Source organism: Sciurus vulgaris (genome assembly GCF_902686455.1).
Source record: "Sciurus vulgaris genome assembly, chromosome: 14".
Classification (NCBI taxonomy): domain Eukaryota; kingdom Metazoa; phylum Chordata; class Mammalia; order Rodentia; family Sciuridae; genus Sciurus; species Sciurus vulgaris.
This window is the reverse complement of record NC_136475.1, coordinates 24,603,219-24,628,286: the sequence shown is the minus strand read 5'-3', so window position 1 is coordinate 24,628,286 and position 25,068 is coordinate 24,603,219. Positions and strand designations below refer to the sequence as shown.

The 25,068-nt window shown below is 37.3% G+C and overlaps 1 protein-coding gene across 2 annotated transcripts; it reads left to right on the top strand.

The window, feature by feature from the left end:
* Positions 1-879: 879 nt before the first annotated feature.
* Positions 880-24,064, top strand: CNRIP1 (cannabinoid receptor interacting protein 1). 2 transcript variants are annotated; one of them, XM_079110613.1, is made up of 3 exons: positions 880-1,595; positions 3,772-3,922; positions 23,074-24,064. In XM_079110613.1, the coding sequence occupies exons 1-3, from the start codon at positions 1,507-1,509 to the stop codon at positions 23,236-23,238; spliced, it is 405 nt and encodes a 134-aa protein (XP_078966739.1). In that variant the 5' UTR covers positions 880-1,506; the 3' UTR covers positions 23,239-24,064. The 2 variants fall into 2 exon arrangements, with proteins under 2 accessions (XP_078966739.1, XP_078966738.1); XM_079110612.1 differs by having other exon boundaries at positions 885-1,627.
* Positions 24,065-25,068: the final 1,004 nt, after the last annotated feature.

The following is a 25,068-nucleotide window of genomic DNA, read 5'->3' as shown; positions in this document are numbered from 1 at the left end:
CCCACTCTGAGGCTTCCACAGTTCTCCAGTCATCACTTTAATTATTAAACTTTAGCGTAAGTGTTTGTCAATGTCAGATATAACCAGTTATTTTAATAGTTGTATAAAACTCTGTAGTATTGTCACCCAATTCTTTATTGGGTGACATTTCTGAACGTCAATACCACATACACATTTATACACATACATACAGTTTATTATTTTTAAAGAAAAGCAGTCTGACCTGGGTCAATAAAAACTTACAGACCCATCGGGCTATGACTGCTCTCACTAATCCGCTCCTGCATTTCCCAGGTGTGCTCAGCGGCTCTGGTACTATCCACTTAGGTGGTGCTGAAGCAGGTATTCAATCTCGGCCATCTAAAGCCACTTCCAGCCCCAATACTCTTGGTCTCCCCTTGCTTCCCCAAATCACCAACTGTCGACCAGTTTCTACTTAAGGTCTTTCAAATCATGCTTAACATGCAAATCTAAACTGTACGGTGACACATGGGTGCTTTGCCAATAATCCATTCCTCCTCTTGGCCTTTGTCAGCAGCAATGCTTTAGGCACATGCCAGTTGCCTTTTACAGGGTTAACAGTTCATCCTTTGAGATGTGTAAATACATGTGACTAATTACACCGTGTCATTCTTGAGACAAGATATGTATAATAGAAATACACACCTACAAGAAGGTGTAGCTCCTTGAGTAGGGTTCTTTTTCTTACGTACATTTCTAATCCAGTGTGGCTCTCAGCCCACATTAGATGGAACTGCGCTTTCCCTCGGCCATTTCCCCCTAGCTTTGGAAAGACTTATTTCCTGAAATTTTAATCACTAACTAGCGGTTTCCTAACCCACTTCCCGTCTCCCGCCTCCCTTTCCCCCTCTCAGTCTTCTCCTGCCGGGCTGGGGCCAGATCTGCCTGCAACAGAATCTACACTCTCCGGATGACCCAGGCGATCTAGATTCAGAGGGTCTCGCTCCTCGGTTAGCAGTCCCTTAATCCCAATGCCTACCGTCCCCCACATCCTCTCGTCCCGCCCAGTGCTGTTCTAGGAGGAGCCTAAATGTCCGCTTCCCCAGTTGAAGGGGATTGTGGTGCGTAAACAGGATTAACTCTCTCGCCCCCAGCTGTGCTGATTTGCTCGGCTGCCAGCGGGTCGCAGCGAGCCCTCGCGTGCGTGGAGGGCGCAGCAAGGCGAGCGGGGGATGGGGCAGGTCGCGCTCTCCGGGCGGCGTCTGGGGCCGGCTTCCTTGCCCTTTGCGGCCGGGGGCCACCGCCTCCGGGGCTGCTGCTTGAAAAGCCCGGCGGACGGCGGCGACGGCTCCTAGTTGCTGCCTCCCTTTCACCACCTCCCATCCCCTCCCCGCGCTTCCTCTCCGCCCACCGCGCTCCAGCCGCCTGGTCGCTGCCGCAGCTGTCCTCCGCCCCCCAGAGCCGCCGAGCCAGCCCCTCGCTCAGCCATGGGGGACCTGCCGGGCCTGGTGCGCCTCTCCATCGCGCTGCGCATCCAACCCAACGATGGCCCGGTGTTCTATAAGGTGGACGGGCAGCGCTTCGGCCAGAACCGCACCATCAAGCTGCTCACCGGCTCCTCCTACAAGGTGGAGGTGAAGATTAAGCCCACCACGCTGCAGGTCGAGTAAGTGCTGGGCGCAGGGTGGCGCTTGGGTTGCGGGAGGAGGACGGAGGCCCCCGGAACAGACTAAGCCTCTCCTGGGTTTTTCTTGTCTCCCTTCGCCCAGAGGATCCGGGGGGGTAGGGAAAGAGGTCGGCTCTCTGTCCTCGCTTTGGTCCTCTCCTCTGCCTGTCGCTGATATTCCTAATTTCTGCTTCCCTCCACCCATTGCAGTGACCTCAGTTGGTTCGTTTAAATCAGCGACAAGAAGCGGGCGGGGAGGGGGGGTGTTGTGTTTGTTTTTCTTGTAAATTGCCTTTCTGTTCACCGTTGGAACCGCAAGCAGAGGGTTGGGGCAGATGGCAGAAGGTCGCTGCAGGGTTCATCTACCGCAATCCCAGCCCTTCTCTGCTGAGTTCTGGCGTGCCGCCGGCTTCTGCTGGCAAGGCTGAGAGAGGGAGAAAGGGTGAGGAAGGAAGTGTAAAGGCGGAGGAGAGGTGGTTATTGGGGTTCCCTGAGGGATGCTCCCCAAGCCTCCATCTGCCTGTTGGAGGCAGGGGACCCCCAGCGCGGGATCAGCAGGCACAAATCTGAAGGCGCGGCCTCTGCTTAAGGCCTAGTGTCACGGTTTTCCAGATCCTCCACTTTTCCACTTTTCTTTTTCTCCTGAGCTGTCTGTTCAGCCTGGTGATGTCGCCTGGGATTAACATCCTCACAAGAGGATTTTTTTTTTTTTTTTTTTTTAAATTTATTCGAGGCAGGGATTATCTCCTTTCAGCTACCACAGGGATGAGGTGATGCACCCAGCAAGTAGCCTATGGGAGAAGAGTTCATGGCTGGGTCCTTTACCTCTCAGCTTCCACCTACGTGTTGTGTGAAATCTAGTGTGGAAGGAGGATATAAACCTACATTTATCCTATGTAACATTTGCTGGGGAAGGAGTTTTGAATCCATCAGACACATCCATAGTTTATTATAATTCAGTAAACTTACATTAGCATTCAAGGTACAAGGACTTAGAATCACAACTGGATGGTTTCTAGGGTTTCTGATCCATCTATTTATTGGAACTCCTCACCACACACACACACACAAACACACACACAACTCCAGACATTTCCCAGTGTTCCCTGCACCTGGATGTAATCCAGGCTTTTTCTTTCTTGGAAACCTCTTTTCCTGACTTATCTGTTCTATATTCCATTTTCTCAGGGTAGCTCTCTAGATTTAAAAGCAAATCTAAAACTATTTGTTAATAACAACGATTTTTTCTACTTACATTTTAATTTTATCAAGGATTTTTCATCCAGTGGTTCATCAGAATCACCTGGAAGTCTTGCTGGAACACAGATGGCTGGGGCCTTCTGGTGTTTCTGGCCTGTTGTCTGGGGTGGAACCTAAGAGTTTGCAGTTCTAATATGTCCACAAGTGATGTGGACACTGCTGGACCAGAGATTGGCTTTGAGAACAATGATTCTAACGTTCATGAATGATGCCAGTGAGAATCTCTGGTGGTGTAGCAGGCTTGAGAAAAGTGCCCCAAATCAGGACCCATAAATGTTGAACAGAAAGAAAAAAAATTATTATAAATTAGTTCACTAGTCCTTGATCTGACCTGCACATAAAGATCACCTAGATAATTTTAAAATAAATTTGCCAGTACCAAACTATATCCCAAGCCAACTAAATCCTATCTCTGGGGTTCGGGATGGGACTGGTTTTTAGTTAGGTTTTTCATAGTTTCACAGACAACTTTAATGTGTAACTAAGGAGAAACGATCATTGATAAAGTTCAACTCAGCATTTATGAGTATCTGGATGAGAATACCAAGGTTATCCCAGAGAGATGAAGTAGTTGGTCTATGGTCACATGATTGACTAGTTGGAGAACTCAAGCCTCCTGAACTTTCATAACTTTCTTGGTGGCTTTGTTTTATTTTGTTTGAGATGGGGGTCTTGTGATGTCTCTCAGGCTGGCCTCTTCATCAGCTTCTTCAGTGGCTGGGATTACAGGCACATGCCACTGTACCCAATCAGAACTTTCTATCATATCAATATGTCTCCCCTAGGCAAACTCTGCAGGTTTCCTGCTCAGGGATTTGGTCCAGACCAGGACAGGGTACCTAACCTAATTTCTACTATATATGGTCAACTCAAGTCCATTGCAGGAACATTTCCATTGGTGGTGTGCTTGTCCCACTGGAGCTGAAGGCTAAAGAACCTGATGGGGACAGAGTTGTTTATACCGGCACCTATGACACAGAAGGTGTGGCCCCAACCAAGAGTGGAGAACGGCAACCCATCCAGATCACCATGCCGGTAAGGCCTGGTTTGGAGTTTGGTGGTGTGGTTTCAAGGCAAATGGGAAGCATAGAAAAGAAAACAGTCACTATCTCTTTAAGAAAATGTGTATTGAAGCCAATTACCGTGGAAATTAGTTTCCTTCATGGATCTGTTAGAACTGTGTAATTAATGCTATTTAATATAATAGACTGACCTATGGACGCCAAGCAGGTAGTGATGGAAGAGACAGTACCTACATTGCCATTTTTCCTGTTACATTCTGTATCAGGACTGGTTTAGATAATTGACCCTGAAAAGTTCTTTATTCCAATTTCAATGACATTTTTCTATTTAAATCTAATCTAAATAAAGAGTCTCCCAAAAGTGATTTTAATGGAATATAGTAAACCTTTCAGTTATCTAGTCCTACTAGGTATACTAGGTCATCCCTCTGTATCCACAGGGGATTGGTTCCAGAATCCCCTTCAAACACCAAAATCTGTAGATGCTCATACCTTATATAAATGTATAGTATTTGCCTATAACCTATGTACATTCTCCAGTATACTTTAAATCATATCTAGATTATGATACCCAATACAGTGTAAATGCTGTGTAAATAGTTATCGTTATTCCCTAAATAATACAATGGACTAAGAAAAAGTCGATACATGTTCAGTGTGGGCACAATTTTTTTTTTTCCTTAGTGTTTTCAATCCAAGGTTGGGTGAATCCATGGATGCAGAACCCATATATACAGAGAGCCATCTATATATTATATACAATATTTATAGCCAAGTAACATTGACTCCCAAGTAAAAACATCAAATTGATAAAAGAATAGAGCTGAGAAAGAGTTAACTATATGTTCAAACACAATAGGGGAGGAAGTAAACTTGCCTAAACAAAAGGAAAGGAAAATTCATCTAAACTACTGCTTATAAATCCTGGGCAGCATTTTCCCTCTGCAAGAACAACCTTGAATTATCTCCCTTTTTGCTTTATAGGAGGTGGCACAGAGGTTCACAAAATATGTGTGCATAAGAATCTCTTTGAGTGTTTAGTTAGAATGCCAATGCTAGGTCCCACCTCTGGTGATTTTGGTTCAGAAGAGCTGAGGTGGGGCCAGAGAAACTGAACTTTCAACTTGCCTACCAGAGGATCCATCCTGACGAGGAGAGTCTGTGAAATGTACTTTGAGAAACGCTGATCTGAGTAAGAGTTAATTCATCCAGTCCTTTGAAACCTTTGGGTTTTACTGTACCCAACATACTTAAAACAACAGTGACATAAGGAACTAATCTTAGCAGTCCATCCCTTTACATCCTATATTTGAATTATTTTTGGAAAGAATTCTATATTCCATCAGAGATTTTTAAACGGAAGAAAAAGTACAAAAATGGAAGACATATATAATTCCTGAGACAACGTTTTTGTGACTGTTCATACTTAGAAAGTTGTTTCTATATGTATAAAATGGGTATCATTATAGATGTATATTTTTCCTATTTACATCTTTGAATGTGAAATAAACATAAAAATCAATGTAAAAATAGATGTAAATATGAAACAAATTTGAAGTCATATGCATGCTCTATTATGTGAATGTATCAAATTATCCTCAGTCACTTATTGCTAATTATTTCTCAGTATTATAAAGAAAACTACATTAAAAATCACTCACTTCTGCAAGAATTGCCAGATGTTTTCTTGGGATAAATTCCTAGATGAAATTTGCATGCTAAGGCATTTTATAGTACTGGTCCCTAGGAAAGTCAGGCAACTTACATTCCAATCATCTGCATTTAATTATCCATCTCCATATGCACTAGGAATAAAACAAAAAAACCTTGACTGGGCACAGTGGTGCATGCCTGTATTCCCAGTGGTTCAGGAGGCTGAGGTAGGAGGATCCCAAGTTCAAAGCCAGCCTCAGCAAAAGCAAGGTGCTAAGCAACTCAGTGAGACCCTGTCTCTAAATAAAATATGGCCAGGGATGTGGCTCGGTGGTTGAGTGCCCCTGAGTCCAATCCCCAATACAAAAAAAAAAAAAAAAAAAAAAAACTTTAAAAATTTTTAATTTGATAGGCAGTAAATTCTAATTTTTGTCTCTTTAGTTACTGTTAATTTGAAATATTGACATGTTCATTTACAGTTTGTATTTCCTTTGTGAATAATACATTCATAGCTTTTACCCATTTTCTATTTGTCTTGCTGATTTTAAGAAATCTTTATAAATTATAGTCATATTTTTGTGGCATCTTGAGTGTGTTTATTTATCGTTTTGCATTTTAACTTTGTTTACAATATGCACTTAAATTTTCATGCACTCCAATATATTAGCCTTTTCCTTTATGGTATTTGTAGTCAGGATCCATTCAGCTTGGAAAATCTTCCCCAACTCCAAGGTTAATTATGTGCTCTCATATACACACTGCATTTGTGTATTTTCATTGGAACTCTCATGGTCTCACTTATTAAATTTCAGATGAATTAGATCTAAATACTGTTTCAGTTCATAGCTTTCCCTGTGGGATACACTAATCCATGTCTTAGAACAATTATTTCAGTAATCTATTATCCTCTAATCATCATTTCAAACTAATTTCTTATATTGCAAATTTAGTATATTTTCACACTTATAATATATTCCATCAACTCTTATCCCAATTCTAATGCCAATACTGTATTGTTTTGAATACATTATTTTTATAATTTATATTTATTTGTAACTAACCACCTTACTGAACTTTCTTACTAAAAATTTCCAGTGAATTATCTTGGATTTTTAGATAGACAGTCATAATCTGCATATGACTATGCCATTTTCTGATAGTTTACTCTTCTCTTTTTGCATTGTCTAATGATCCTAAAATGATGTTGTCAATCAATGGTGTCAAGGGATATCCTTGTCTCCAGGATTCCATTGTTAGGTACAATTTTAATTTCAGATAGTTACTGTGTTAAAGCAACCTTTTTCATATTCACTAAGCAGTGTGATTTTTGTTTGTTTGTTTGTTTGTTTTTGATTGGGAGGCATATTGAATTTCATCCAATTCTTTTTCCCATCTATGGAGATACTTTATCTCCTTTGATATATTAATTGATGAATTATATAATAATACATTTTTAAATACTAAACCACTCTTTAATTCCTAAAATACTATTTTAGTATATTGCTCTATTCAATTTACTAAGATTACATTTAAGATTTTTAGAATGTTAATTTTTTTTTAATATTAATTTTGCTTGTTCTATCAGCAAAGATTTCCTATATTAGGTACTAGGGGGAAGAGTAGTGAACAAAATAAATATCCCTGGCTTCACAGGCTTCTGAAACATAGGGGAAAACATAACTTTATATTGTCAAATGTTGTATTAAAGTATATTGTCAAATATTATAAGTAATCATTATTTTTCAAAAATGCATAGAAAGTAATAATGCATATGGTGTATATGCTGGGGGATCTTACCCTAGATTAAGATTGGGAGATGTCTTTCTTAAGAAAGGAATTAAGGATGACTAAGAGTGGGGAGAAGAGGGAGCATTCCAGGAAAGAGAAACTGCAAAAGTCAAGAGCTATCAGAGAGCGTGCTGTGTTCTAATGGAGGAGAGAAGCCCAGCATGGCTGGAGCAGGGAGTACAGAGGAACAAGTACGGGTTAGATGACATAGGATATGGCAGTTAGGTATGGTTAGTGTGTCTCCCAAAAGTGCATATGCTAGAATCTTGGTCCGCATTGTGCCAGTGATGAGGTGGTAAAACCTGTAAAAGGTGAGGCCTAGTGCCAGGTAGTGAGGTCATGAGGGCATTGCCTTGGAAGGAATTAACACTGGTCTCAAGAATGGGCTGTTGTAAGCCAGGCACAGTGGCACATGACTATAATCCCAGTGGCGCCAGAGGCTGGGACAGGAAGATGATGAGTTCAAAGCCAACCTCAGCGACAGCAAGGAGCTAAGCAACTCAGTGAGGCCCTGTCTCTAAATAAAATACAAAATAGGGCTGGGGATGTGGCTCAGAGGTTGAGTGCCCCTGAGTTCAACCCCTGGTACCAAATAAAAAACAAATAGGTTATTATAAAGTAAGGCCACCCCAAGTGGTTGGCCCCTCTTCTACATGTGGTTATTTTCCTTTCTACCAAAGGTTGAACAGATGGGGCTGCCTGAACTTAGACTTTCAGCCTCCAAAAATGGAAGCTAAATAAACCTCTTTTATTACCCACTCAGTACTAGGGATTGAAGCCAGAAGCGCTCTACCACTGAGCTACATCCCCAGGTTTTTGTTTTGTTTTGTTTTGTTTTATTTTTTTTAAGACAGAATCTTGCTAAGTTGCCCAGGCTGGCCTCAAACATGGGATCCACCTGAGTAGCTGGAGTTACAGGCACATGCCACCACCTTCAGCCTCTTTATTCTTTATAAAGTACCTACTATCAGGTATTCTGCTATAGCAACACAAAACAAACTAATACGTAGCAACTTCTTCCTAATTTGATTTATTCTAATACTATAGGAATTCATTGAAAATTTTAAAATAAACTTTGAGATATTTTACATACGTAAAATGAACCAACTTTAAGTGTACAGTTTATACATGCTTTAACAAAAAGCTACTACTGTGTGATCATTACACCAATAAAGATACAGATACAGAACATTTCTACCACCCTGAAAATTCCTCCATGTTCATTGGTATTCAGTCCCCTCTATAACCTACTCTGAGCTTTCTATCTCAATATATTACTTTTAACTATTCAAGATTATTATTCGAATAGAAGCATAATGCTGTATATAAATTCTTTCATTTGGTATAATGGTCTCGAGATTAATCTATATTGACTATATCAGTATTGGTTCCCTTTATCACTGAATAATACAAATCACATTGTAATACATTTATCCCCTTAAATGGATATGTGGGTTGTTTTCAGCTTTTGGTATTATGAAAAAAGCTGCAATGAGTTTGAGTCTTGGTATAAATCCATTTTCATTTTTCGTGAGTTAGTAGTACATAAGAGGAGAATTACTAAGGATAAGCATATGTTTAATTATGTAATGTATGAGGATTCTAGTTGATTCACTTATTTAAGATATGCCAATATTTTAAATTTGGAAATTCAAAAGACCTGGAAGAGCCAACACAATTTTATTTCATGATCTCTATTGTAATCTTGGCATCAGAACTACAGATTCGTATTCAGAGGTTTGTTTGTTTGGGGCTTCTGTAATCCTTTTGCATTGTTAAATCGGTTTTAGAATGAACTTGTGAATTTCTCCAATAATTGGAATATTAAGTTTACGTTAAATCTCTAAGTGCTGGGTACCATGGCATCTCAGCCACTGAGAAGCTAAGGCAGGAAGACTGCCCAAGTCCAGTATGGACAAAATAACAAGAACCAAGACCCTTACTCAAAACAATCAACAAAAAAAGTCAATTTGGAGAGACTTGAAATCTTAATATTAAGAACCCATGAACATCTCTATTTAAATCTTTTTTCATTTTCTGTTTTTAAATTATCTCTGCAATATGTTGAAACATTCCCTATCTGAATTTCATCTATACTTTGTTAAATTTGTCATTAACTATTTCATATTTTTATGCTATTATAAATGGAATTATTTCTATTGCTGATATGTGGAAATAAAACTTTTTTTTATATTGATCTTGAAACCTGAGATTTTGCTAGTCTCATTTATTAATCCTAATAATTCTTTTATGGAATCACTAGGATTTTCTACATATGCTATCATTTCATCTGTTCAACAAAAGTTTCTCTCCTTTCTTTCCAATCTGTATTTCTTTTACTTATGACCTGATTGCAATGAGTAGGACCTTCATTATGATGGTAGATAGAAATGATGAGAGTATTAGATCTCCTTGTCCCTTGACCTTGGAGAGCAAGAATTCAGTTTTTCAATAGTAAGTATGATGTTGGTGGAATAGTTTATATTAGTCCTTTTATAAGGTTAAGAAAGTTTCTTTCTTGTCCTAGTTTACTGAGTAATCTTGTTGTGATGTGTTTTCAAACTTTTTCTGTCTTTCGATATTATCTTTAGCTGTTTTCTACTTTTTTCTGTTACATTAGATTGCATTGCTTTTTTAGTGTTAAATAACCTTGAATTTCCAGAATAAGTAACTCTTGATCGTGTATATTTTCTGTTTGACTGGACTTGATTTGTTAATATTGTTGAGGATTTTTACATCTATGTTCCTGAAAGATATTAGCCTTCGATTTTCTTTTCTTATAATGTACTTATTGAGTTATGATATCAGGGTAATGCTAACTGTATAAAAGTTGGAAAGTGTTCACTCTTGTCTGAGACAGTTTGCATAGAACTGATGTTCTCCCCTGTGTTGGACAGAATTCATCAATGAAGGCATACATTTGACTTTATTTGATGACTTTTAATTACAAATTCAATGTTTAAATTAATATTGATTGGGCTATCACATTTTATTTCTTGAGTTTTATAATATGCCTTTAAAGCAATTTATTTCAATTAAATTGTCAAATTAATTGGAATAAAGTTATTTAGAATCTTCCACCATCCTTTAACGTCTTCGACTCTGTAACAAAATTCACTTTTATTCTTGACGTTAAAACTGTCTTTTGTTCCTGATCAGTCTAATTAGAAATGTATCAGTGTTATTGGCCTTTGCAGAATTCTAGCTTTATTTTCACATGCTTCATTCCCAATTTTTCTATTTCATTGTTTTCTGGTTCAATATTTATGTCCTTCTTTTGTTTGCTTTAAAATATTTTAATTGAGCTGGACACAGTGGCACATGCCTGTACTCCCAGTGACTTGGGAGGCTGAGGCAGGAGGATGACAAATTCAAAGCCAGTCTCAGCAACTTAGTGAGGCACTTAGCAACTCAGAAAGACCCTGTCTCTAATAAAATATAATAAAATGTCTGGGTTCAATCCCCAGTACCAAAAAAAATAAATAAATAAATAAAATATTTTAATTGAGACATAATATACATGCAGTGAAATGATCCTTTTATATTGAAAATCCTGGCTTTCAATAGGTTGGATATGATGTGATTAATCATATTTCTTTGTATCTTTCCTTCTGGTGAATCATTGAAATTCTTGAATCTATAAAATGCTTTCACCAAATTTGGAGTATTATTAACCATTATTTTGTTAACTATGTTTTTTACTCTTAAAGGTATAAACTTACTTTGAAGATTTTTAGTTACAAATTCAATTTTCCAAATATTAGACTATCTATATTTTATTTCTTAGTCTTTGTAACTTGACTTTAAAATTTATTGCCAAGGTTGTTCATAATAATCCTTTGTTTTTCCTTTCCTTGAAGGACTCCAAATAAACATATGTCAAATAGCTTGGTATTATCTCACAAGTCTTTGAGGCTCAGTTCAATTTTCTTCACAAATTTTTAATGGATCCTAAAAGTAGATCATTTCATTGATATATCTTTAAGTTCACTGATTCTCCTGCTATTTCTAGGTTTATGTTGTGTTCTAATTTTTTTCTATCATTTTTTAGCTCTAGAATTTTTATTTATATTTTTTATAATTTCAATTTCTTAAAATTCCTCATCTGTTTGGTCACGGAGATCATGTTTTTCTTTATTTCTTTAAGCATATTTATAATCACTGGTTTGAAATCTTTGATAAGTACAACATCTGGCTCCATTTACAGTAAGTTGCTATATATAGACTTCTAGGATGTGGATTGTACCTTCCTATGTCTTTAGATGTCTTGTAATTTTTGTCTAAAAACTAAGCATTGTGGATAATATTGACTACAGTGTTTGCTTCATTCTTTTGTGTACAGGTTGAGTTTCTCCTATCCAAAATTATTGGGACTAGAAGTATTTCTGATTTCAGTTTTTAATTCTTGAAATATTTGCATAGATGTTATCTGTTGAGCATCCTTAATCTGAAAATCTAAAATCTAAAATACTCCAAAGTTCAAAACTTTTTGAGTGTCATTTTGTTGCTCAAAAATTTCAAATTTCATAGAATTTCTAGATTTTCTAATAAGGAATGATCATCTAGTATTACTGTCTTTCTATATCTGGCCAACAGTAAATAGTGCTGGACTCAAACTTCAAACTATCTTCCTAGAATTATGCAGCAAATGATGTCTCTGCTCAGATTTTTCATCTCCTATTTGTTGCTTTTCTAGCCTGGTCCCTTTTTATGCCCATAAGATTTAACAATCAGCCAAAGAATTGAATTTTCATACTGAGTTTTTGGATTTAACTACCCTAAGGTTCCCCTAAATTTTTATCTCCTCTGCCAGTCCTAGATTCTTTACTTTGATTCTTCAAGCCAGTAAGACTCGGGTTTGGAAATACACTTAATTTTTTTTAAAAAGTAAACTTACAAATCTTATTCAGCATGACTTTTACTTTCCAGGATTGTCTCTTTGCTGGTTTTTCTTTTCCAGTGAGTACTGTTCCACTATTCTACACATGCAGTTAGCCAGGGATTATGGCAGAGTTATAGTCAGACTTTGGGTTTCATGTTTTCTGTAGTTGTTGGTTTTTTTTTTTTTTTTTTTTTTTTTTTTTTTTCCTTTTGGGAATTTCTATCTAAATTGTCAGCTTCTCTGTCAGTGTTTTCTGCCACTTTCAACAGGTAATACTCCATTTTCTCCTGCCAGGTCCCCAAGGGATTGAGAAGTACCTTTAAGGGGTGGGAGAAAGTCACAAACAAAATTCTTAAGTGGTCCATTTGAGATCTTTTAAGGGTGATCTTCCTTTGGCTTTTGTCCTACTTTTAATCTCTAGAAAGAATTCAAAAAATTCTTATTAACATTTTGTCAGACTATATAATATCTATGTAAGTTTTACCCAACAATTCTTTCTTATCATTTCTGTCTTTAAAATTTTGTCAGTCTAGTTCCTGATATTGGATAAACATGGAATGTCAAAAATCGATGTAAAGTGGGGCAAGTTGTCCCATGCCTGTAATCCCAGCAGCTCGGGAGGCTGAGGCAGGAAGATCCAGAGTTCAAAGCCAGCCTCAGCAAAAGTGAGGCACTAAGCAACTCAGTGAGACCCTGTCTCTAAATAAAATACAAAATAGGGCTGGGGATGTGACTTAGTGGTCAAGTGGCCCTGAGTTCAATCCCCGGAACCCCGCCAAAAAAAATCACTCTAAAGGCTAATGTATAAATTGGAAAGGCAAAGAACAATTAAAAGACCTTCATAGTCTTCAGTTTTAGGGTTAATAGCTTTGCAAAATGAATTAGGAACTTTTTTATAGGTTATCCTCTGAAACAATTTATATAGCATGGGTCTGAACTATTAGCAGAAATTCTGACAGAATTTGGCCATGAAAGTCAGGACCAAGAATAAAAATATTTGGAGAAAGTATATTTAACTTTCAATTTAGTCCATGATTTTTGCCTTTTATGTAGTCAATATTGTATTTTTGTGAGAATAATATTTATTTCTACAGAATTTTAGTATGTATTTTTAACCTCTAGTATTATTAAATACCATTGATAGAGTTAAAAGAATGTTAAAAACTACATCCTTAAACAAGTTTAAAGCTATTTTCATGGAGTTGCATTTTGACATTAAGCTTTCAAGTGCTTTGAAAGTTTAAGAAGTAGCCGTGTGTAAAAAACCACTCATGCTAAGTGCTCATTAATGTTCCATGTGGAATTATTTAGAATTGGAGCTAGAAAAGCCTTCTATTTTCTTGATTTCAGGAAGATATTTTCTTTATAATAACTAGAATGCTTTAACTCAGTATTTTTCAGATTGTTTTCTGAAGTCTCAGGGTTTCCTTGAGGTACTTCTTGGCCCTTTGAAAGAATTAGGGTATCGGGTGGCAGACCTCTCTCCTTTATCCAGTCATTACAGTATTGCCCTTTATATCTTGTGAAGAAATGTACACTAGGACTGTAAAACATTTTAAATTAGCAATTATTAACTATTGTAGGTGGGTAACCAGAAAGCCCAGAACCTCTAACATTATTTTTATTTGTATATTTTTAGCTTTATGTAAAATGCTAAACCACATAGCAAATTTTTTTATAAAGTAAGGGACAGTATAAACACATAAGACCAGGTTCAGTAAAGTGGGAAAGTTAATCACATAAGATCTAAAATTACAAAAAAAAAAAAAAAAAAATAGGCTGTCAGTTATGGAAAAATGATGTTCTTAATTTTAAATAGAAAGAAGAAAAACAAGAAACTTATGTTTCTACATAATGAAAAGTTACAGTAATAATGAGAAAATGATACTTTCTGTCTTTAAAAGTCTGATTTTTAAAAATATCATTTAATCTTCAATAGAAATATTAATAAAACATGAAGAATGCTTTCCACACTTCTCACAAGAAAAAGTTGACATTCCTAAAAAATGAAGGTAAAAAGAAAACTAGAAAATCTATTTTTGAAAGTAATTCCCAGTGATGTCATAATTTTAACAAGACCTTTTTAAAATTTTATTTATTTATTTGCCATGCTACTGCTGGCTTGATCAGAAAAAAAAAATTTTGTCATTTTTCTTATAATCAGCTTATTACAGATCAGATACAAAGAGATGGCCAAATCTCACACCAACAGGTGTTCAATCATTATTTGGAACAATTAACTATCAATCATCTGCTTCTCCTAGATGTAAAAATGTACATAAGAACCTCAGCTTTACTTCTGGGGCTAAGGATTTGTGAGTCATAGTAACTAAGGCTCTCCAATCTTTTAGCAGATGCCTGGGTAGGCACACAACGCTTATGATAAGTAAAGATCCTTTCTCTTAATGACTATGTCTAAATCATTCTCATACTAAAACAATCTCATGCTTCAGCCATTCAAAAGAATGTAGAAACTCACTTTTTACAGATCCAATTAGGAAGAAGCTCTGAATCGGGCCTTTCTAAACTGAATTAATTTCCTCTGAACCCCCATCCTGTGTTCTGTTTACCCTAGAGCTGGAGAAGTATGGATCCATCCTGCTCAGATCAGAGACCCAGGAACAAATAGTGTCCTCAGGAAGTTACAGCTTTAGTTCCCCCAGCCCATGTTGGCTCCAGAGAATTGCGGAAGTCTCCCCTTCTGCCCTGTGAGTCCTTGGAAGAGACCTTTAGTCTCACATGTGGCAGCCTCCTTCACACTTACCCAGTGCTCGGTACCTGTCAAGTGAAATGATGAACAACTTAAAAATAGCTCGTTGTCCTTCAGGCCTCATGACAATCCTGACAGTTTTAGCATTTGTAGTTCTGCTTCAAATTAATATTTCACTTCAACTCTTTTTTAAAAAAAATATTTTTAGTTATAGATGGACACAATACCATTATTTTATTTAATTATTTATTTTTATGTGGTGCTGAAGAGCAAACCCAGTGTCTTACACATTTTTAGGCAAGCGCCCTACCACTGAGCCACAACCCAGCCCCCTCACTTCAACTCTTTATTACATATGCTACTCTTCTCAGTCTTGCTTAGAAATCTAAAGTTATTGTATGATTTTATATTAAAAGCATTGAATTAATTATGCTGAGATAATTGACTGTGTGGGGGAAACCTTACTGTTACTCTTTTCTGATACCACACTCCAAAATGTATTTCAGATGGAAAAAGTCAACTTTTCTAAAACTCTTAAAATAATTCATTTAAACTTTGAAAAACCATGAAGAAATCCAAAGGTAAAAGTTGAAAGCTTTGATTATATATCATGTGAAATTTCTGTCAAGGATCATAGACCTCATAAATTGAAAAAGTGATTTAGATTGAAATACAAATGACAGTTAAAAAAATTATTGATAACATGTAGTCTCCTAAGTCATGTTGCCTTAATCTACCAAGACCCATACACACTGCTACTACCTTAATGTCATTCCACAGTCTGTTGTCTCCTGCTGAAGCAGTGAGTGACTTCCAAAGTCAGGTAGTTAGATGCCCTCTTACATTAATGGCAGTGATCTCAAATAATTCCATAGGCCCTGGTACTTGAAGATAATAAAGCAATACCCAGGTCTGATACCTTTCAGCTCCCAAATAGTAGTGTCAAGCAGGCTGGGTGGTACATACTTGTAATCCCAGAAGCTTGGGAGGCTGAGGCAAGAGGATGGTAAACTCACAGTCTGCCTCAGCAACTTAGTGAGGCCCTAAGCAACTCAGCAAGGTCCTGTCTCAAAATAAAATATAAAAAGGGCTGGGGATGTGGTTCAGTGGTAGAGTGCCCCTGGACTCAACCCCCGGTACCAAAAAATAAAAATAAATAAAAAGAGTAATGTTGATTTGTGTTTTAATGTGGCATAATTAGTCCTTCCTAGGAGAGAGTCCAGGTAGAGATTCTGTCTGCACAAATCATATCATATTCCCTTATGTTGGCCCTCTGCAGTGGGAAACTGGTGGGAGTTTGGAGGTATAATGCAGGTAGGGATATGAGATTATTGTGATGCTAAGTGTGAGATGGAGGGAGGTAGCCTTACACATACAAACCCAAAAATGTCAGTCTACATGCCAGCCATTTGGTTTAGTATTTGGCAAGAGTGTACCCTTGTTATATTGAAAGAAAAAAAAAGTTACAAACCAGTGAGAAAGAAAGAATCATAGCCTGTGAGACATAGAAAAATGAGCAAAAACTCTTAAGTAGGTCAATAAATACAAATGGCCAATAAATATATGAAAATGGTTGGACTTCAATATTGGTTAAAAAAATACAAATAGGACAATATTTATATTAACCTATAAAATTGGCAAAATAATACCAACTTTTCAGTGCTAGAATTTCTTCACAAAATAGTGATTTTTATAAATTGATATTTTATCCTGAAACCTTAATAAATTCACTTAGTCTGGTACCATTTTTTTAGCTTGCTTAGTATTTTCTGCAAGCATAGTTAGACAGTTTTACTTCCCTTCTTTTTCTCCCTGACTCTTGCCTTAAAGACACTGGCTAGGACCTCCAACACAATACTGAATAGGAGTGGTTAGTGCCTCTTAATGAAGTTGAAGAATTTACCTTCCATTCCTACTTTGCTAAGAATAGAATCAATGTTGCATTGTCAAAATCCTTTCTACACCTGATATGATTTTATTAATGTGTTACTTAATGATGGGAATACATTCTGAGAAATGCAACCTTAGGCAATTTCATCATTATGCAAGCATCATGGAATGTACTTAAACTAAGAAACTGGTGACATCACTAGGCAATGTCATCTTATGGGACCACCATCATATTTGCAGTCCATCATTGACTAAAATGAAGTTGCACAATACCTGACTTATAGTTTTTCTCCTTTATTTGGTTCGTTGCTATGCTATGGTTGCTATTTATTTTGGTTCGTTGCTATGGTTTTTTTCAAATATTGAACCATCCTTGAATTCCAAAGATGAAAACTGTTTGGTTCTGATGTGTTATCCTAATTACGTATTGCTAGGTTTGATTTACTAATATTTTAAACAAGTAGAAATTATAAGCACATTTTTATAAAAGTCCATGAAGTTTTTTTTTTTTTTTTTCTGTAATTTTCCTTTATTTCTAATATCTTTGTCAGGTTTAGGTATTAGAGTAATGTTGGTCTCATAAATGAAATGATGCAGAGTGACCTGGATTGCGCTCCGCACCACACGGTCCCGCGAGCTTCCAGTGGTCTTCCCTGGGGAAGGAGGTTCTTGAGACAAGGCTTAGGGTGAAGGGACCAGAGAGGACCTTGTGATTTGGTCGAAGGTGCCTGGTTCAGTGCTGTAATTGTCTTATTTTATCTCTCTCTCTCTCTCTCTCTCTCTCTCTCTCTCTCTCTCTCTCTCTCTATATATATATATATATATATATATATTTCTTGGAGTAAACATTTTAAATAAACAGCATCATTGTTTACTCTGAAAAAAAAAAAAATGAAATGAGAGCTGGGCACAGTGACACATGTCTATAATCCCAGTGGCTCTGGAGGCTGAGGCAGGAGGATCAGCAGTTTACATTTAGCCTCAGCAACTTAGCGAGACCCTAATAACTTGCCAAGACCCTTCTCATAATTTGTTTTTAAAGGCTTGGATGTGACTCAGTGGTTAAGCACCCCTGGGTTTAATCTCTGGTACCAAAAAAAAAAAAAAAAAAAAAAAAAAAAAAAAAGAAAGAAAGAAAGAAAGAAAGAAGAAATATTCCCTTCTCTAAGTTACCTGAAAGAATTTATGTAGAATTGGCATTTTTTAAAAAATGTATCAATGAAACCATTTGAACTTAGGTTCAATTTCTTTAGTAGACAGAGATCTAGTGCTCTTTCCAGGAGGAATTTATCCACCTTTATTAAAATTATTGGCAGGGCTGGAGTTATGGCTCAATGGCAGAGCACTTGCCTGGCATGTGTGAGGCCCTGGGTTCAATACTCAGCACCACATATAAATAAATAAAACATCCATTGACAACTAAAAAAAATATATATATTTAAAAAAATATTGGCATAAGGTTTTCCTAGTTTAAAGTCTATGGGATCTATAATAATGTCCTTGTTTTCATTCCTGCTATTTTTTTTTTTTTTTTGTTTCTTGCTCAGTTTTGTTAGGGCTTTATCAAATTTGAGGACATTTTTTTAAAAACTAGATTTTAGTTTTATTGATTTTTCTCTTCCTCTCTGTAATTCTTCTCTGGTTCATTGATTTCTGCTGTTTATTTCCTTTCTTCTTCTTACCATCAGATAGTCACAAGACAGGCTAAAATTTAAAAGACTGGCAATGCCAGGTGTTGGAGAGGATGTTTAGAAACTGTCATGTTGCTGGTAGATATAAAAATAGCAAAATTGCATAAGACTAAAAGTTCAAACTTTTTTTCTTTAAATCTGTTTAGGTACGGGAAGAGGAAACATTTTCACCAATAAAACTCCAAGCAGTACAGGAATAGAGAAGTTTGAAATCCAGTGGAAATTGATAGGTCACACCACACTAATAATCATAGATGAGTATTGATACTCATTTTGTTTATAATAAAGCAACATCATGCTTCTATCAATATAATTGTTATTGCTCTGTCCCAAGTCAATAGGTTGTTGAGTGACCTTGTTTTTTATGAATTTCATGTGTCTGGAAGTGGGTGGCATGGTGAATGTAAAGAAGTACTCTGAGGACTTTATGAAATGAGCTCTTCTGATTCCTCATTGTTATAGAGGGCCACAGAAAGAGTCTCCTTTCCTTGGAACTGGATATATTCTATTCCACGTTTATTATGAAATAAAAAGGTGCCTAGACTTGCAACTTGTAGAACATCATGGCAATACAATGCCCAGCTAGTGTGTCCATAGCAATGTCCTAAACACATTCTACGTTTGTGACAGTTCATGTAAGTTCTCAGGGAGAAAAAAAAAGAAAAGAAAAGAAAAAGTCCCTTTGCTTATGTAAATAGTTTGGTACAGTAATAATAGCTCCTAACTAGGAAATAGGAGACAAAGTTTCTTGTCCTACCCTTATCATGAAATGGCTTTGGAGTCTAGACCCAAAGCAAATTTCTTAACCTCCCTCAATCTGGCTTTTTGGGGTTTTGGTTTGTTTGTTTGTTTGTTTTGGTTTGTTTGTTTCATCCATAAAATGAAGTCAACAAAGTCAGGCCCAAGATCAAGGTGGAATGATACAAGTAAAGGATTGTGTAAAGAATCCTATTCAAGAAGTCCATTGGACTAGCCAAAGGGGAATAAGGGAAGGGGGGAGGATGAGAGTAGGAAAGACAGTAGAATGAACAGAACATAACTTTCCTATGTTCATATATGAATACATGACCAGTGGAATTCCATGTATGGATAATATGTCAATATACACTCTACAGTGTGAGGTAGGGTACATCAGGATTGAACCTAGGGCTTCACACATGCTAGACAAGAGTTTTATCATTGAGCTACATCCCCTACTGTAGGAAAATCTGAATGAAAAGATAGAGGTAACTCTTTTTCTATATGTATAAGTCAGTACCTTTCTTTTCTTTGTTTCTTTTTTGTTGTTGTTGTTGCTATTATTGATTTTTTATTTTTTTGTTGTTGTTTTGGGTACTAGGGATTGAACCCAGAGGCACTTAACTACTGAGCCACATACCCAGCTCTTTTTTGTATTTTATTAGAGACAGGGCCTTGCTGAGTTGCTTAGGGTCTTGCTAAGTTGCTGAGGCTGGCTTTGAACTCATGATCCTCCTGCCTCAGCCTCCTGAGTCACTGAAATTACAGACCTGTGCCACCCTGCCTGGCTAAGTTAGTATTTTTCATTTTCTTTTTTCTATGCACCTGATTTTACATATTTGAGCTCATGTATGTAAACTGTTTCTTGTGAACACTGTTCTAAGCATTTTCTTGCATCAATAACCCTAATTTCGCTTTTAAGTCCATCATATGGATATGCCACCATTTTCATATTATTTTCTTAATGTTGGATGCTTAAATTGCTTACAGCAAGAAATTTAGAAATGTTTTACTAAGTTGATAAATGAAGAGTATCTCTATAGAAGACTATGTTTCCTTAATTACTAATATTACATCTGAATCTTTTTCAGATGTTACCCTATTTTTCTTTTTAATAATCTGTGTTCTAGTCTTTTATCTATATATTCTTGGTAGTACTTACTAATTAACTTATCTAATCTTTTATACTAAGGATATTAACTATTTGGTAAAACATAAATACAATTTTGGTTTTAGCATTTTTCTTATTATAAAAATTAATAAATTTTGAAAATAAGCACATGGGAGAAAATAAAGTACATTCTATCAGTTATCAACATTAACAAATATGATTAAGATTGAATAATACTATACTTTTGGGGGGGGGGGGTTACCGGGGATTGAACTCAGGAGCACTCAACCACTGAGCCACATCCCCAGCCCTATTTTATATTTTATTTAGAGACAAGGTCTCACTAAGTTGCTTAGCCTTAGCCTCACTTTTGCTGAGGCTGGATTTGAACTCGACATCCTCCTGCTTCAGCTCCCTAGCCACTGGGATTACAGGCATGTGCCACTGCTCCAGCTGACATTCTTAATAGTATACTGCTTAGTTCATTTAACAATACAAAATAATGGAAAAAGTTTAAATATTTTACATTTAAAATTGCCACATGATATTTGGATATTCTATAATTAACTAATGTCTCAAAGATGCCTACTTATAGTTTAATTTTTCATTGCTCTCAACTTTTTTATGTTCTTAAGATAAATTATAAGAGGTAGAATTGCTGGACCCAAGTGTACTTACACCTTTGACTTGATAGAAATTACCATTCCAAAAGGCTATATAATTGAATTCCCATTCATGTCATTTAGAATATCAATCCCTATAGCTTACTGAAAATGGATATTTCTACTTTCTTAGTTCATGTGGTATAGTTTACATATAAAGTGTGTACCCATTTTAAGCATACAGTTCAATTAGTTTGACCCTACATGCCCCTATGTAACTACCACCCCAATTCAAATTATAGAATGCTTCCATTGCCTCCAAAAAAGCTCCCTCTTGCACATCCCAGGTGTTAGATAACCATGAATGTTTCCTGTCAGTATGGATTCTGTTCTATCATTTTATAAAGTTTTAAATAAAGGGAAGAATTTAGGATGTGTTCTTTGGGGCCTAGACTTTTGTTTAGCATGTCTTTAAGAGTCATGCCTGTTAGCCAGGAGTGGAGGCACAGGCCTGTAATCCCAGTGATTAGGGAGGCAGAGGCAAGAGGATTGCAAGTTCAAAACCACTCTCAACAAATTAACAAGACTCTGTCTCAAAATAAAAAATAAAAAAGACTGGGGATATGGCTCAGTGGTAAAGCACCCCAGGTTAAATCCCTAGTACAAAAGAAAAAAGAACAAAATCCATTCCTGTTGTTGCCTGAATTAGTAAGTACTTTTTTATTGTTGAGTAGAATGTGGTGTTATAAATATAACCAAACTTGCTATCACCAGGAGAATGAGTTGACATTTGGGTTGATTCCAGTCTGGGACTATTATGAAGAAAGCTGCTATGCTTGTATAAATAGTGCTTTAGCCATGACTCTCCAAAAAGAGATACCTTATTTTCATACCTGAGATTTGGGTGAACTCTAGGTCTATCATCAGCTGTTTCACATCAAGCAAATTTCCCAAAGGAAAGCCCAGATCTTGTTTTGGGACCAAATTAGCAGGATGAGGCAATGTTGCAGGATATAATTTTGAGAGCATCTTGGAAAGCTATCTGGGAAGCACCTGATCACCCTCCTCTTGTATCAGCTGCAAAGCATAAGGCTCCTGTTGCTCACTGCCCTTCTTCTCTCCATGTCTTCTGGCTCCTGACAAGTCTAAGAATCCTGCCAAGTCAGTCCCTGTCCCCTCCCATGACAGGAGGGTCAGAGGAGAAAATAACGACAGGCATCACGCTGTTTAATGCCAGATCCCCTAAATAGCTCCAGAAGGTGGTAGCAGGGTCAGGCAACCCCACAGGCCATTTGAGCATCTGCCTCTGGTCTCTAGGGTATTCTATGCCCTCTTCTTGGCTACAAGAGAAATGCAACTTTAGGCTTACAAGAATTCTGTGCAATGATTTGCCAGGCCTACCTTCTAGAAGTAGAATGTAAGCTCTATAAGAGTAGGAGTCATGCCTTATACAAAATTTTATATGTGCAAGATACATAGTAGATGCTCCACTATAGTTTTGCATAAAGTATTCTCCAAGCCTGAGATGTGGGCATGGACTCTTGACTTACAGTCAATATTTGATGGTTAAAGAGGGGTATTTGCCAGTCAAATATTTTCAATAAAATATTTGTGGCTGTGACCTCAAGTTACATATATTTTCCTGGAATTGAAACTAATGATAAAAGGGCAAATATATCTTGTGTGTAGATATGCTGTGCAGGTACTATCTGGTACCACTGTCTCCTGAAATAGAAACCAAAAGACAACCAGTATACATAATTCCTTCTTTTCTTCCCAGTCCCCCTTCTTTGGTGGGGTCTGTTTTACTGCAAGCTATAAAATTCTGAGACTCTAAGACGGTTTTTCAGAAAATAAAACTTGGAAGACAATATAGGCTTGAGAATTATTTTTGATAAAAGCAATATGATAGCAGCTTTTCAGAAAATATCTCCCAGTAACAAAGGAAGATAATTCACAAATAAAGGGCTTAAGTTTTGCAGACCAGGAGGCACTTGATTGATTAGGCAAGATGTTCAAGCACCACATCAGTGACTTTAGCTCTCTGACATTGCATATTGCAGAGTGAGGTTTTATCAGGCATGTTTCTCTTCCCTCAGTTCACGGACATCGGGACCTTCGAGACAGTGTGGCAAGTCAAGTTCTACAATTACCACAAGCGAGACCACTGCCAGTGGGGAAGTCCTTTCTCTGTCATTGAGTACGAGTGCAAGCCCAACGAGACTCGCAGTCTCATGTGGGTGAACAAGGAGTCCTTCCTCTGAAGACAGCTGTTTCCAATGTGGCTGGACAGTCTCTCCAGAAATCTACTTTTAGATAAACCAGCACAAGCCTTAAGCAAGGCACATGCACCCTGGCTGTTTCCCATCTGGTTCTGATGACCTGCTATCCCCTATTACTTGAAAGTGTAATTCCCCTCTGATACAGTACCCCCTGATGTAAAAGATGGTGATGTACCACTCCCCCAAATACTCCTTTCTGTATTCTGTGCTGGTGGTCCTGCATCCAGTTGTGCTCTGTCATGCAGTTGATCTCTGTGACTGGGGTTCAGTGGAAGTGGTAGGCTTGAGCTATACTTGAGGGTTCCACTGAATGATCTGGGTATTTTGTTTCCAAAATGAGTAATTGCCTCTTTTTTTCATTGTTCATTTTTTTAAAATGTGCTTGGATCCTCCCATGTGTAATGTGGTAGCGTGCAGCACACGTTTGCCAGCTTTCAAAGCAGGCTTTGTGAAAATGTAATACAAACAGCACTAAATGGGACTCAAATGTTGTGTTTCCTAGAAACAGGGTTTCAGGGGATAATGACAAAACAAAAGTACAAATATGTAAAACGTCTTTATAAGTTATTCCTTCAGGTAATTTAAGATATTGTGCTATGACCTAATGGAAATTGGGAAAAAAGCATTGTTGGGGACCACTGGGAAACTAAGAGACTGGAGTTGTAGGGTCACCCCTTTGGCAAGCTACCATAGTGTCCAAATATGCACGTTGATGGCATCCTACATTTCCCCACCTGAACTTTGTAAAACCGTGTATGGAACTGTAACGAATTTTTGATATTTCTTAATAAAGCTATTGAAAACCGTGTGCTGACTTTCATTCTGAAGTTGGGTAACAGCTATCCAGCAGGAGGGCTTGTGCTTCAGGCCATGCACTCAGGTCTGTATGCTACAGGGAAAGGGGAACGTACCTGGAGTAGAATTAGCATACCTATATAATGGGAGTGCTCCAGCCAGCTCTAACAGGGAAGCACAGACCCAGGAACTTGGGATAATCAGAAAATGCTTGACCCTGTCCTCCTACGGTGACCACTTCCTCATTAGTCAGCTATGCAGCTCAATAACTAGAGGGCATAGGGCTGGAACAGCATGCATTAACCAGGGTAGCGCCCTCCCTGCCTGCTCCCAGGGCACTCCCGGGTACCTAGCACAAAGCCTGCATTCCAAACAGTTCCTTAAGAGGAAAAGAAACTTCTATTGAAAAGCAACATCCTGCTTTCCGACAATATTGTAATATTCCCTTGGGCAGCACAAATTCTATTGTGTCATATGAGGTAGTAGGAGGTGTTTTTTTGCTACCTGTAAACCTTTTGTATAAGAACATGCAAGAAAAGTGGGAGTGTTTTGAAGAGTTGGTTTAATATGACAGTGAATTTGGAAGGCTGGCAATCAAAATCCTTTCCCCCTCTAAGTAGCTTGCCTGCAATGAGGCTATACTGCCACCAGGGAACAGCAATGCCCTGGCTTTGGGCTAAGAAATGGTGTTAAAAGAGAGCAGTACATTTCTCGATTAGCTTGTTTTTGAAAAATAACTGTCTGCTACAACTGCCAAAGATAAGCACTAACCCATTCCTAATTGCTATATTTTTAAAACCAATATTCATTTTTTGAGCAAACATTGAGAGATTTAATACAGTGCATTAAGTTTTACAGAGGCTTTGGTTTTTTTCCAGAATGTTCAATAGAAATACAGGGCAATGAGAAGGAAGAAAAATGAGAGCACTATGTCTATTACCCTATTTAAGAATTTGATTTGTAAACATTTTCATTTGTGAAACCTGAGGTTTTAAACCAGTGTCTCGTCTCTCAGAA

What these genes read in the sequence shown, in the direction of transcription:
- CNRIP1 (XM_079110612.1), top strand. Translation starts at nt 1,449, where the DNA reads ATGGGGGACCTGCCGGGCCTGGTGCGCCTCTCCATCGCGCTGCGCATC. An exon ending in CCCACCACGCTGCAGGTCGA is followed by an intron (nt 1,628 to 3,771) that starts GTAAGTGCTGGG and finishes AGTCCATTGCAG; the next exon opens with GAACATTTCCATTGGTGGTG. An exon ending in CCATCCAGATCACCATGCCG is followed by an intron (nt 3,923 to 23,073) that starts GTAAGGCCTGGT and finishes CTCTTCCCTCAG; the next exon opens with TTCACGGACATCGGGACCTT.